Raw genomic sequence first — 13924 nt, 5'->3', positions numbered from 1 at the left:
ATGGACTCCCCTTCCCCTTCGATTCTCAGTACTAGAGATGAACGAATTCCATACGCCCGAAATTAAGATCGAAGAATTTGCTTTATGTTGTTGATATTGGAATTTCATGAACGCGGAGCCAACGAGTTCAGTCGAACAGCTTATATAGTAAATAAATAGAAGTGGAAGAGCCTTTCGTTGATACTATTCTATTGTTGCGGCTTCTGGTTGTTCATGCTATACTATTCATTAAAAAAACTAAAAGTAGCCCAAGGAATAAGGCCTATTTATGAGTTCTTGGATTGCTTTCGCCACTCCTTGGTCGCCAATGTTGTCATTATTTCCTATGACAAAGCAGTATGGTCAATTTCCCGTATCTCACCTTATAGGTGCTAAATAAACTATAAGCTTTGCAAAGAAACGAGTATCCCCAGGAAGTAAGAAAACAAGCAAGTTATCAAGGTTTAAAAGAGTTCTGTCAAAGGCCACGCGAATCAAAGTGTTGATTCGCGTTACCGCGGCCTCTTTGAATCACACCTAAACGCGAATGGGCGATCGGATCGAAGACGAACTACTTTTTTTTAGTCCCTTATGACTACGCCAATGCCAACGAGAATGCTGCTGTAGCTAGGAGGTCATTCCCACCTCAGCAGCAAATTCAGGTGCATCAACAGCAACAACAGGCACAAGTGGCTAAATCCTTCACAACACAAAATATGGGATCGAAATGCCTGATTACAACGCGCAACCGCCTGCGCAGAACCTTGAAACAATTCGATCAATTTGAAGTTTGAAATGAAAGAAGACGACCAAAGTGGCAGCTCTCTCCGTCTCCCGAAATTCATTAAGTTTATAACCAAACCGCCGATACAATCCATCAATAATGAACTAGACGGCGGATACGGAAGCAGAGGTTCTTCGTGAGTGGATTAACCGCATAAGAGAAGATCCAAGGCTATTATCCTCTATCTATAAATATAAAGGGTACCTGGGGAAATAGTAAGAAGGGGCTACATGGTAAGGGGGGAGGCGACGAAAGGAACTTCTTGCATTGAGTCGGAATATCCCCCTTTCGTACATGAGTAGACTGCTCGTTACGCCCCTTTCTTTTTTTGCGGACCGAATAGACGTGAAAATGCTTTTCCGGGGAGTGCAGGCTATGGCTGGAGTTACACAACGCACACCTGGCGGTTAGCAGTCGATAAGTGCACTACAACTACTCAGAAACCATATCAGGACATCCCGGCCAGAGAAAAAAATAGACCAGTTAGTTGAAAGGTAATGCTAGAGTACGCAGAAAATAAGGAATGAATTTGCCAAGATGGAACCCTTGCTTGAACTGACCATCAACCTCCTATTGCTCTATAGCTCAAGAAAAGAAAAGGAAGTGAGCTAACTCGACGAGAGTAAAATGAAAAAAATCGTAGCACCTCGCCACAAAGCAACCTTTATAGGAGTACAAACATCCGCATAGGGGGTATGAGATCTCACAGGAGATTGAGGTGTGAATTGAAAGCCTCTCAAGGTACCAGTAGCAATCTTCTCCTTTCTAATAACTAATAATTTAGCGCCCCTCCGATCCCATTATGAACAAGTAAGGTGACAACGGGCACCCTTGCCTCAGTCCAATGGTTGATTTGAACCAGCTGGTAAGAGTTTCATTCCATTTTCTTTTTTCTTTTAAAGAGAAATGTCCCGGGAATTCAGTCTAAGTCTGAGTCACCTGAGTCTAATTCGGAGTCTGATAATGAGAGGTATACGCTAATATATAGAAAGCTCCCCCTTTGTTTTCTTTTCTCATTCCTGCGATTCATATTGATTGACTATCCGGTCAGAAATCAAAGTCTTTTAGCCATGGATGATACGATTACCTTTCTTGCTCGACTCGAGAGGATTAAAGAGAAGACAGCGCCATGTTAATGCGATCGAAAGAAAGGACTATGCGAAATTAAATGAAATGGTACTTCGTCAAACCTTCCACGCGCAGCAGATTCAATAGCAATTGCAGCTACTTCTATCTTCCTTATTTGATTTAGTCAATCTTTTTTCCTATCCGTTCCGTGGCATGAACGAGAAGCATCCTCTGATCAGATCTCAGTCTTAATTATATCTTTAATGATGTACTTAATTTAATCCATGACCAAGGCACATATTAATATTACATTTAGTACAATAAATAGTAAGTCGGGGTACTAGGCCCTTTTTGTTTCGTGTTTAGCCGTTGAACGACAATCCTCAAGATTTTGTAGTTGGTCAGGAGGAAGAGAGAAGGCTGTTTACCTACTGCCGAGAAGCACCATTAGGGTTTCATGGCATAGATTAAAGGACATAAAAGAAGGTATTCTCTTTATACAATATAGCTACTTTGCAATACTTGCTACTAGACTGTATAGCTGTATAAGCATATACTTGCTACTAGACTCTATCTCTTGCACAGCTTATCTACTCTATCTCTTTCTCTATAAGACCTACGGTGCATAATAAATATCTTATATAAGAAACCACGCGACCGTAGTCAAGTGAATCTTGCTTTATTCTAAACATCATTGCATTCGAGAAAAGCATTCTGTGATAACGAACGGGTTGATGCCACGCAGCTAGCCCCGGGTGAAGGCTTAGTCTTTCGACTAAGTTAGTAAGCGGAGTCGGATTGAATTGCCTGGCAACACTGGGCGTAGATTACCGCTAATAGTTATCCGAAGCACTTTTATAATGCAATGATGTTTAGAATAAAAGCACATTCCGGCAGGAAAAAAAAAGAGTGTTGCGAAAGTTACGCTAGAAGCTAGAAGATAGGTTTCAACTTGTTTTGGTTGAAAGGATATGAAAGCCTGACCCGGAAGAACAAAGGCAACTTGCCCCATAGAGTGTGTGGGCCGGGACGGGGCGGTACTTGTGATATTTCGGCTTGGGACGCATTTGATTTTGAAGTTTTTTGGATGTTCAATACTATTGGATGGGTTACTTTTTATTGGCATTGGAAGCATATCACATTATGGCAGGGTAACGTTTCGCAGTTTAACGAATCTTCCACTTATTTGATGGGCTGGTTAAGAGATTATTTATGGTTAAACTCTTCACAACTTATCAATGGATATAACCCTTTTGGTATGAATAGTTTCTCGGTCTGGGCTACTGGATTTATGTTCTTAATTTCCTGGCGGGGCTATTGGCAAGAATTGATTGAAACTTTAGCATGGGCTCATGAACGCACACCTTTGGCCAATTTGATTCGTTGGAGAGAGAAACCGGTGGCCCTTTCCATTGTGCAAGCACGATTGGGTTGGATTAGCCCACTTTTCCGTAGGTTATATATTCACTTATGCGGCTTTCTTGATTGCCTCTACATCGGGAAAATTTGGTTAATTTTTTAATGTCTTATATTTTATTTGCGATAATCTCATTTTTTTGTATACTGCGCGATCAGGACAAGAAGAGAAAGTAGAGTTGGATGTCCGGAAGGAGGGGAAGCGTCGTTTAGTTAGGAACTGAGATAGTAGAGACCGATATAGAGAGAGGGCTGTAGCGTCATCAATATTGAGAGTTTGGGCCTTCGAGAACAAATACTGGACCGGGAATAAAAAATGGAAAAAGAAAGTAAAGTATACGCGCATATGGCGCGAAAAGGAAATCCGATTTCGGTAAGACTTGAGAAAAATCGTAGTTCAGATTCAAGTCGGTTCAGTGAGGGCGACCGCGAAAGTCACCAAAGGGGGCAGCCTTTTCCTTCCGTTTGTCAAAAAGAAAAAAATAAAGGCGTGGGAGGACGTTGCAGATGTCCGCCCCGGACACGACTTCTTCTAACGCTAGAAGACCACTGGAAGACACCCGGGACCAGAGCATGTCGTGAAAGAAGCACACTGGGCGGGCGTGCTTCGACCGTGTCTCCGGGGCACCGTTGAATGTAGATATCATGAACGCGAGGTGCAGGATACCAGGCCGATAAACCCGGGCAATCCCCTATGTGCCAATCGCTAGCGCATCCAGGGCCCGGCGCCCAGCTCAGCTGGAGAGGCCTAGCCTGATCTGAGAAGTAAGTGCTAATTGGGTTCGGATAGACTTCATTCAAGAACGCCGCCGCCCCTGGAATCAATAAGAAAACAAGTGCTAAGTTTCAGATCAACGAAACGAAAGAAGAGACGTTTCTCGCTCGGCACCTAAAGCGCACTATGCCCCGCTTCAACAAATGAGAGTTTTCGGCGAAACCGGTGAACCACGCGAGCTGGTTAGAGATGCGTGGGGCAGAGGGCTCGTAGTACCTGCTAGCGCAGCTATGCAGTGGAAGGGAAGGAGCCTAAATCAACCCCCTTCTTTATTTTTTTCTTTTAAAAAAGAAAAAAATAAGTACAAGGAGATTATACTCTCGGATGAGACTAAGCAGCTACCGACCGTTCCGGCGCGCCCTTGACCTATCTTGATTAAGACCGAAAACCTATCTAAAGTGGGGCCTAGTTTAAGCTGTCAAACAAATGATAGAATGGAAAAAAAAGAATAACCACTAGTAGGGATAGGGATATGGGTGGAGTCTCGCTCAGTAAAGAGAGTTTTAGATTCGTAAAACAGGAGAAGAGCCCGTACTTTCTATTCCTATTAGTCAATCGCGCTAGCTGCAATCAAACTAAAGCAAGAAGGGAGGGCGCTTGTTGCCGCTTTATTAATTAGTAAGTAAGCTTGTTCAGGCGAAAGGTTGCTTTACTAAGATTCTAATATAAGGCGCGTTAGCGCTTTAGAAAGATTGCTCGTTAGCTAGGCCGTTTTCAATAAGGACGTTTAGTCTTGACTAATAAGATAGAAAGGGCTTTTTCATCAGGCAGGTTTGGAACCCTATACCCTATACAAAACAAAGGGCGTTTCCTTTCAAAAACTTCCTCTTACTGCTGCGAGGGCGTTGCACGAAACCAAACCGCCCCCGCCCGATCAAGTACCAGTTGCTTCGCCGGTAGGCCCACTTAGGGTAGGGGGCATTGTCCCTCAGTTCTTACCAACCCCCCCGGTGTGTGTGTAATCGACATCTTGCTAGCTTCAACTCAGTCGAATAAGAATCATTGATTCCCTCTGCTGTCCATTTTTTATTCATTCAGGGCGCTCGGCCGGTGCTCCTTTCTCAAACCATAATCTTAACGTTAGGGAAGATAAGGAAAGACCACCTGAGCGAACCGACCGAAGGGACTTGACTTATCCGAACCAAACGATAGCAGCTTAAAGCTAGGCTTATCACGAGCAGCGTCGCTGCTTGATCAGCGGGGAGGAGTATCTCATCAAAGTATGGGGCAAAGGATACAAATTTTTTTATCCCGGGATACACCACAGGTTGGGTTTGAGAGCCGTGTGATGGGTGACTATCCAGCACGGTTCGGAGAGCACTTTTAGTCTGCGTTGGTGAATGGAAGCCCCCCCTATCAAGCAAGAAAGAAGCGGCTCTTCCCACGGCGGAGTCAGCATTGACTCTATTTATTATTATGGTAAATCAGTGTATCAAGATGTTAATATGAGATCTTATTTCGGTTCGATACGTCCACCTACGAGACTCACCTTTGGCTTTCGTCTCGGTAGGTGTCTTATTCTACATTTTCCCAAAAGAACATTCATTCATTTATTTCTTCCCCGTCGACCACGACGACTGAAACGACGCGAAAAATCCAGACCCGGAAAGAAAAAGAAGAAGGGGGGCCGGTGGTGGGCATTTGGGAAAGTCGGGCCGATCGGGTGTCTTCATTCAAGCGACGATACAGAAAAAGAACGAAACGAAGTGAGAGGCCGGGAGACAGGGAAAAGAGCCGAGTCGATCGGGCTCGACGACCGGGAGAAGAAAAATGCAATCTGGATTTGGCCGAAAAAGAAGCAACGCTATGGATACCATGACCGATCACCGTCGATAAAGATTCTTCTTTCTAAATCACTTCGGGTCAGCGGGGCCTTCAAGCATCCGAAATACGCCGGGGTTGTAAATGACATAGCGTTCCTGATCAAAAATGACGACTCTTTCAGAAAAACGAAGTTCTTAAAGTTATTTTTCCAAAAGAAGTTCCGCTCCGACAGCCCGACGAGTCATCTACTTAAAAGGACCCTCCCTTCAGTGCGCCCTTCCTTGAATTTGTCGGCCGTGCAATACTGCTTATTGAATACAAAGAAAAAAATGCATTTCGACCCCGTCGTAGTTCTCAATCATTTTTTGGCATCGGGCGTGGCTGAACCATCTACGATGGGGGGGGCTAATGCACAGGGAAGAAGCTTAGATAAGAGAATACGTTCTCGCATCGCTTTTTTTGTAGAAAGCTCGACCGGTGAGAAAAAGTCTTTGGCCGAAGCCAAAAAGAGGTTGACCCGCTTAATTCGCTTGGCGAATGATCTTCGCTTCGCGGGAACAACAAAAACCACCATCTCGCTCTTTCCTTTCTTTGGTGCTACCTTTTTCTTTCCAAGGGGTGGGGTTGGGGTGTATAAGAACCTTATTTTTGAGGATGCCCGGGAACCACTCCTGGGTAAATTAAGGAAAAAATGTTGGAACCTCATGGGTAAGGATAAGGTAATGGAATTGATAGATAAATTCATAGACCTAGGCGGGGTAGGAGAATTGATAAAGGGAATAGAGATGATGCTAGAGATCATACTGAGAAACAGAATAATTCCATACGGGTACAACTCTTATTTGAACGAAGTTAAAAAAATGCGATCTTTGTTGTTTAATAGAACAAATACTAATACCTTAATTGAGTCAGTCAAGATAAAATCTGTTTATCAAAGTGCTTCTCCGATTGCCCAAGACATCTCTTTTCAACCGAGAAACAAAACAAGATCATTTCGTTCCATTTTTAGTAAAATAGTGAAGGATATTCCATTAGTAATGAAAAAGGGGGTGGAGGGGATCCGTATATGTTGTTCAGGTCGATTAAAGGGTGCAGAAATAGCTAGAACTGAATGCGGAAAGTCTGGAAAAACATCTCGTAATGTATTTAACCAGAAAATAGATTATGCTCCTGCGGAAGTATCTACTCGTTACGGAATCTCAGGTGTCAAAGTGTGGATTTCATATAGTCTACAAAAAAGGGGACGTGCTATATCCGAAACGTAGAAAATATAGTAAATATCGTAAAGGCAGATGTAGTAGGGGTTGCAAACCGGACGGTACACAACTTGGTTTTGGAAGATATGGCACTAAAAGTTGTAGAGCGGGGCGTCTTGCATATCGAGCCATTGAAGCAGCGCGTCGGGCTATAATCGGACAATTCCATCGTGCTATGAGCGGAAAATTCCGAAAAAAATGGTAAGATATGGGTAAGAGTTCTCGCAGATCTCCCTATTACCGGGAAACCTACAGAAGTCAGAATGGGAAGAGGAAAAGGAAATCCTACGGGTTGGATTGCTCGTGTGTCCACGGGACAAATCCTATTTGAAATGGATGGTGTGAGTTTGTCAAATGCTCGACAAGCCGCTACATTAGCGGCGCATAAACCATGTTCGTCAACCAAGTTTGTTCAGTGGTCGTAATTAGTTAGTGGGGACAAAACCCACCGAGAGTGGAGCCTGGAACAAAGGGACAGGGGGGAAATTAAATTCCTAGCTAGGGTTGAGCGAGATATCAGAGAACGCGGCCCCTACTCTAACTATATGATTGAGATCTTAGGGGATAACGGGTAAAAACGCTTTGCCTTATCTATGATTCTCCTTCGGACTCTCATTCTCATTTGGGTTTTCATATTATGGATCTTGGTTACCATAGTACTACGGCCTTCGAGAACAAATACTGGACCGGGAATAAAAAATGGAAAAAGAAAGTAAAGTATAATAATATGGCACGAAAAGGAAATATGATTATCCACCGTTAGTCAGTAATGTGGGTTGGCTTGGATTACTTAGTGTTGCGCGCCTAGGAGGGCAGCGCGCTTTGGGATGCGGAGCAGCTATTATCGCCCAGCTCCGTCTCCCATGCTTGGCTTGCCAAGATCTCTGCTTTCCCGCGTAGTCGTCTGTCGGTCAAACCAACGACTCTCTTCTCACAAAGTAATAGATAGATCCTTTTATAGTTAGACTTCTATCAATGCAATGAAAGAACCATCCCTTCCTATTTGTTTGCCCTGGTCAGATAGAAAGAAAATTATACCCCAAAGAGCCCTTCTTTACCACTTTAGGGGGTGGGGGTGAAGGGGGGGTTTACATACCAACCGAGGCAAAGTAGTTTATGATTGAATCTCAGAGGCATTCTTATCATTTGGTAGATCCAAGTCCATGGCCTATTTCGGGTTCCCTCGGAGCTTTGGCAACCACCGTAGGAGGTGTGATGTACATGCACCCATTTCAAGGGGGTGCAACACTTCTCAGTTTGGGCCTCATATTTCTCCTATATACTATGTTCGTATGGTGGCGCGATGTTCTACGTGAATCCACGTTGGAAGGACATCATACCAAAGTCGTACAATTAGGACCTCGATATGGTTTTATTCTGTTTATCGTATCGGAGGTTATGTTCCTTTTTGCTCTTTTTTGGGCTTCTTCTCATTCCTCTTTGGCACCTACGGTAGAGATCGGAGGTATTTGGCCCCCAAAGGGGATTGGGGTTTTAGATCCTCGGGAAATCCCTTTTCTTAATACCCTTATTCTCCCTTCATCCGGAGCTGCCGTAACTTGGGCTCATCATGCTATACTCGCGGGGAAGGAAAAGCGAGCTGTTTACGCTTTAGTAGCTACCGTTTCACTGGCTCTAGTATTCACGGGCTTTCAAGGAATGGAATATTATCAAGCACCCTCCACTATTTCGGATAGTATTTATGGTTCTACCTTTTTCTTAGCAACGGGCTTTCATGGGTTTCATGTGATTATAGGTACTCTTTTCTTGATCGTATGTGGTATTCGCCAATATCTTGGTCATCTGACCAAGGAGCATCACGTTGGCTTTGAAGCAGCTGCATGGTACTGGCATTTTGTAGACGTGGTTCGGCTATTCCCATTTGTCTCTATCTATTGGTGGGGAGGTATATGAAGAAACGGAAACAATAGATTAAAGGAAGCTCGAAGACAAAGAGAAGAGAGAGGGCTTTTACAAAGAATTACTGCAGCTTTCCCGCTCCCCTTTTATAGTAGCTTCCAAGAAATGAGATATCGCCGCAAATTCATTGGTTTTTGCTATAACGGACTTAAAAAAGGTCTTCCGGGTTGTCCTGAAAATCCGGTGCCGAAACAATTTTGGTCGAGACTGCGATAGTAAAAAAAAAGTGTTTTGGTTCTCTTTTAATCGTAATCAAAGATGTTTTCTTGTCTCTCCTTTCTTTTCTGAACAAATCGAAGAACCTAATGGATCGAACTCCTCCCTGTAAACTACTTATTTAGAATGAAGGGTGCCTAATGGTAGACCTAGATATAAAAGTAATGAAGTAGTAGAGAAAAAGCATTCGATCAATCAAAGTCTGCTTACGAGATGAAGCATTCCAGTTGTTATTTTATTCCCGAGTTAGAGCTTGTTGTTGCTTTTTTATTCGTTTTCTCTTTTCTTCAATGAACGGAAGACCTTTCTTCGTATGGTACCTATGACCGAGCTATTCCTGCTCTTTCTTTGCTGAAGAAAGAAAGCTAACGATTGGAAGCCGTAAGCGCGGACACGCTACCTGTGTGGTTAAGCATATAGCTAGCGTTCCTTCTGAGCCACTTTTGCGAGAAATTGTGGGCACGAGGAAACTCCTTACCTCCGCCAGCGACTTGGGGGTTGACCATTCCCGGACAGACTTCGTCTTCTCAGGACCTATCTTGACTCCGGATGAGCCGATGATGTGCCCCAAGTATACCAGCTCCCTCCTCCCTTTTTGCTCATAAGTAAGCTCTTCTCCGTATGGGCTTTCAGCTAGTGCTCACGCAGAGCTTCTAGAACAGCCTCTACGTGTTTCAGATGCTCCTCCCAGGTCTTGCTATAAACCAGATGTCGTCGTCGTAGACCGTGACGAATTCATCCAATCTAAATAAGGCCTAAGAACATCGTTCATCAGCCGCATAAAGGTTGCAGGTGCGTTGGCCTTACCGTAATAGGGCCGAATGGCATGACGACCCATTCATATAACTCTTGCCTTGTCTTTAACGCGGTCTTCCAACGCCTTCCACCACTTGCACTTGGTGGTATCCCGACTTTAAGTCTATCTTGGTGAAGTAACGGGCTCCCTTAACTAGTCAAATGGGAATCAGACATCTATCCTTGGCAAAGGATAGCGATTCTTTACTGTGATCTTGTTAAGGGCGCGAGAATCCTAATCCACGCACATGCGCCACGAGCCTTCTTCGGCACCAAGACCTTTAGAGAGAGGGGCGAGGCACAAGAGGATGTACTGGGCCAACCATGACCCTTTTCGAGCAGCTCTTTGCCGCCTAATCTCCTCATTGGCCAATGTCGACGTCCTGTAACACCGTTGTTGGGTAAGACTGCTCCCTGTGTGAGTTCAATCGAGTGTGCTCCAAGCTGATACAGGCTTTAAATAAAAAAAGAAGCTACAGCTAAATGAAACCAAAGCTTGAAAGCTCAATTCCTAGCTGCTAGAGCTAAATCAAAGGCTACTACCTTAGCTGTTCTAGTAGCTCCTTTGATTTGGCGTAGGGAGGGTGGAAGCTCTATAGGACAATAGCTTTGGGCTATTTGGAAGCTATGCTATATAGGAAGAGATAGCAGCGGCTGGCTACTAGCTTTGCTTTTGCTATTAGCTCGTGCTAGTACTTTAGGAGAGGAGCAACTATCTTGCTTAGGGAGGTATTTAATATCAAAGAATTGCGGATCCTAGATAGCTTAGTAGCTTAGGAGCGGAGCAATTCAATAACTTTAGGAGCCCTAAAAAAAATGAGCATAGCTCTTGCTAGTAGTCAGCTTTAGGAGCCATTTTCAAGCTGTAGAATAGCAAAATAGCCTTGCTTTAGTAGCTGTACAACCAAGCAGGCAAAGCTAGTAAGGCCCGCGCAATTACCTTGCAGAACTCTCCTTGCTGCTAGAGCGAGCGCAAGAAATGACTTGCGCGAGCAAGTATGATATAAATTGCACTCGCTCAAGCTAAAAGAGTTTTAGAGCAACATTTGCGAAGGATTAATAAATGGACTGCTTTATTGTACCGGTAAGCCCTGCTTATCAATGCAATAGTTTCGGAGCAAGCTATGTGGTTCTACACCAAATAAATGGCTCCTAAAGCGAAGCAGCTACTAGAAAGAAAGTAGTCGCCGCTAAGCAAAGCTATTCTATTTTTGTTGAAGGCTCCTAAAGCTATGGAACCTAAGCTCATAGTAAGAGCCGCAGCAAGCTAGTAGCCGCTCGCTATGTTATTCGATGTTAAGGCAAGCTATTGTGAATTGTTCCTAACCAAAGAAAGGAGAGATATAGATTACGTTCATCTCATAAGTTCCTTTTCACTCCTAAATGAAAGCAAAACTAAACGATAAATTCAGAACTCCTAGCGCAAAAGAGTAGCCGCTGCGATGCCTATGCTATTTGATTTCCTATATAGCTTGGGGCCACGCGCAAGCTCCTATCGCAAAGTAAGTAGCCTTCTTTTTGTTTCTATAGCTTCAAAGCCGCCCCCTACCCTATGATAAATAAAAGGAACTCCAGGGTTTACGGGTACTCAATTTCGGCTTATAGAGCTTATTTTTCGCCCTATGCTAAAGCAAAGCCCTATCCCGCCTATGCGCCTATGCCTCAAGTAAATAAATAAGCTAATAGCAACCGCGCGTTGTAGCAGCAAAGAGGAAGGAATTTTCTGCTGCTAAAAGAAGATAAGGAGGTTTCCAATACCAAAGGAGTGAACTTCACTAGAAAGGCTAAAGGCTATAGAAGTACATCACCAGTTTCTAAAAAATGAAAGAAATGAAAAAGGTGAATCATAGTATATATAACGCCCGGTTACTCCCATCTCCTCTTACTTACGCATTTCCAATCAAATCATGATCCCATCTCGATCAATTTCGCATTGATCAAGGCGGGCATTTCCATCCATTTCTATAGAGTAAGGGGGCAGCTCGCGGAGCTTTCTCTCCTAGTTAAAAGGAGAAAGGGCTTTTTCTAGAGCGGGAGGTGAGTAAGGGGGGGTTGTTGGCTAGCTCGTGCAATCAACGAAAAAAAACTTCGCGTTAGTAAGCTAGCTTTGTAAGCCAAGCAAGCCTGGTTCTCCGGGCACTACGGTAGGACGTGGATCGATCATGACGAGAATGGACTTCTTCGTAATATAATAGAAGAGTCACAGTCCAGTTCCCCGGGCTTCTCCCTTCTCGACCAGACGAGGGAGATATTCATTCCATTCAGGCGGGTAAGGGCTTGTGTGTTCCCCCCTGGTCGGGTCGCAGGCGAAAACTTGCAAAGTTCATCATTCAGCGGTGGGGTGTTCATAGAAAAGAAGGCGTCGCCCAACGAATGGCAGATTTGGGTGGGGAGTCTCGCTCTATAGATAGAGGAAGAGTACGCGCGCTAGCGCGCTACGGCTTACGCAGTTGATCGGATCAGATAGCCCTTCGGGCAACCAACCAAACCCGGCGCATAAAATTCCATTCCGATCAACAACTTGGAGGTATGGCTGAGTGGCTTAAGGCATTGGTTTGCTAAATCGACATACAAGAAGATTGTATCATGGGTTCGAATCCCATTTCCTCCGGCACGGAAGTGAAACGGGCGGGCGAAATTACGTGAGAGAAAGAACCTCTTGGTGGAGTCCAGTCCCTGGACGGCTCTCGGTTATTGAGCATGGTTGGGGGATTAGGCGGCAAAGAGCTGCTCGAAAGCTTGACGAACAAGCGAAAAAGCCTATCAATTCTTTTATTTTTAGTTTAGGGTTTTTCCCTTACTAGTCAAGTGGTAAGGTAGGGCGCTATTCGATGAAGAAAACATACTTTAGTCAAGTGGTAAGGTAGTTTAGCTGGTTAGAGCAAAGGACTGAAAATATCCTTGAAGAAAACATACTTTAGGAAGGTGGTTCAGGTAGCTCAGCTGGTTAGAGCAAAGGACTGAAAATCCTTGTGTCAGTGGTTCGAATCCACTTCTAAGCGGGCGAAGGGTCCAAAGGCCGGGAGCGAGCCGGATTTGAAAATGAAAGTTAAAGAGTAAGCCAAAAAATGTGAGCGCTCCTGCACTATAGGCTTTTTTTTGGCGTCGCCCTATCTTGCTGGAGGCAGATAAAAAGCGGTTGATTACTCAGATTGGTTCTCGCGTCCCCGTGCCCAAAAGGATGGGCGAGTTCGGTTTGAGTGTTCATCGATCGGGTGGATCTATATGCTCCGGGGTGGTGAGACGAGGTGTAGCGCAGTCTGGTCAGCGCATCTGTTTTGGGTACAGAGGGCCATAGGTTCGAATCCTGTCACCTTGATGTGATTGTGATGCAAAAGATCATCAGAAAGGATACAACCCCTTTATCTTTATGATTCCAGCCAAGAAGCCAAAAAGTGGAAAAACCAGGGAATATGACTACACCGGAAATAACTGCGTTTGTAATTTTTGGCTTAGGCCTAACCGCGGCCACGGCATTTCAAACGCTGTCGCGGCTTCACTTTCCGCATCTTACCACCCTCCATAAGGAGGCCGCTGTTGAATCTATCATGGACGTAGCGGACGACGTCCTGATAGAGGGTATAGCGCGGAAACTGGAGGTTCTTTTAGAAAAAAAAGGAGTCCCCTTACCCGAGGGGCCCGACACCCTTATAGATGTAATGGTAAATTCGGGTCATGGGTATGAGGAACTTCTTAGGTTCTATCACGATTTGGTCTCTAACGGACTAATGTCTTCTACGTTTGCGTATGCGGTCGAAGTGCTTGCAGTGATGCAAGTAGAAGAGCTCGTCGGTTTCTAATGAAACTCGGTCTTTTAGTAAGCGTCATATATAAGGAGCTGTTTAGTGTATAAGCAATTCTTTAGTGGTCGCACCGAAAGGTACGTACGGTGGAGGTTGGTTGAAGATGATGTTATGCGGCGTTCAGAACCAGTCTTGAAGTGAATGAATT

General features: G+C 44.4%; 3 protein-coding genes and 3 non-coding genes across 6 annotated transcripts; all 6 read left to right on the top strand.

The window, feature by feature from the left end:
* The first annotated feature begins 3593 nt into the window (after positions 1-3593).
* On the top strand, positions 3594-7051 carry rps3 (ribosomal protein S3). The gene is made up of 2 exons: positions 3594-3667; positions 5431-7051. Exons 1-2 carry the CDS (start codon positions 3594-3596, stop codon positions 7049-7051), a joined length of 1695 nt encoding a protein of 564 aa, YP_011069394.1.
* Positions 7032-7247, top strand: rpl16 (ribosomal protein L16). The gene has a single exon. It carries the CDS (start codon positions 7032-7034, stop codon positions 7245-7247), a length of 216 nt encoding a protein of 71 aa, YP_011069393.1.
* Positions 7248-8158: 911 nt separating this feature from the next.
* Positions 8159-8956, top strand: cox3 (cytochrome oxidase subunit 3). The gene has a single exon. The coding sequence runs from the start codon at positions 8159-8161 to the stop codon at positions 8954-8956; it is 798 nt and encodes a 265-aa protein (YP_011069392.1).
* Positions 8957-12496: 3540 nt separating this feature from the next.
* On the top strand, positions 12497-12584 carry trnS-gcu. Its single transcript has one exon. It is a non-coding gene; the product is annotated as a tRNA-Ser (tRNA).
* Positions 12585-12901: 317 nt separating this feature from the next.
* trnF-gaa lies at positions 12902-12975 on the top strand. Its single transcript has one exon. It is a non-coding gene; the product is annotated as a tRNA-Phe (tRNA).
* A 242-nt stretch (positions 12976-13217) lies between these two features.
* On the top strand, positions 13218-13292 carry trnP-ugg. Its single transcript has one exon. It is a non-coding gene; the product is annotated as a tRNA-Pro (tRNA).
* The last annotated feature ends 632 nt before the right edge of the window (positions 13293-13924 follow it).

This window comes from Daucus carota, mitochondrion, assembly GCF_001625215.2.
Source record: "Daucus carota subsp. sativus mitochondrion, complete sequence".
Classification (NCBI taxonomy): domain Eukaryota; kingdom Viridiplantae; phylum Streptophyta; class Magnoliopsida; order Apiales; family Apiaceae; genus Daucus; species Daucus carota.
This window is presented reverse-complemented; position numbering and strand designations above follow the sequence as displayed.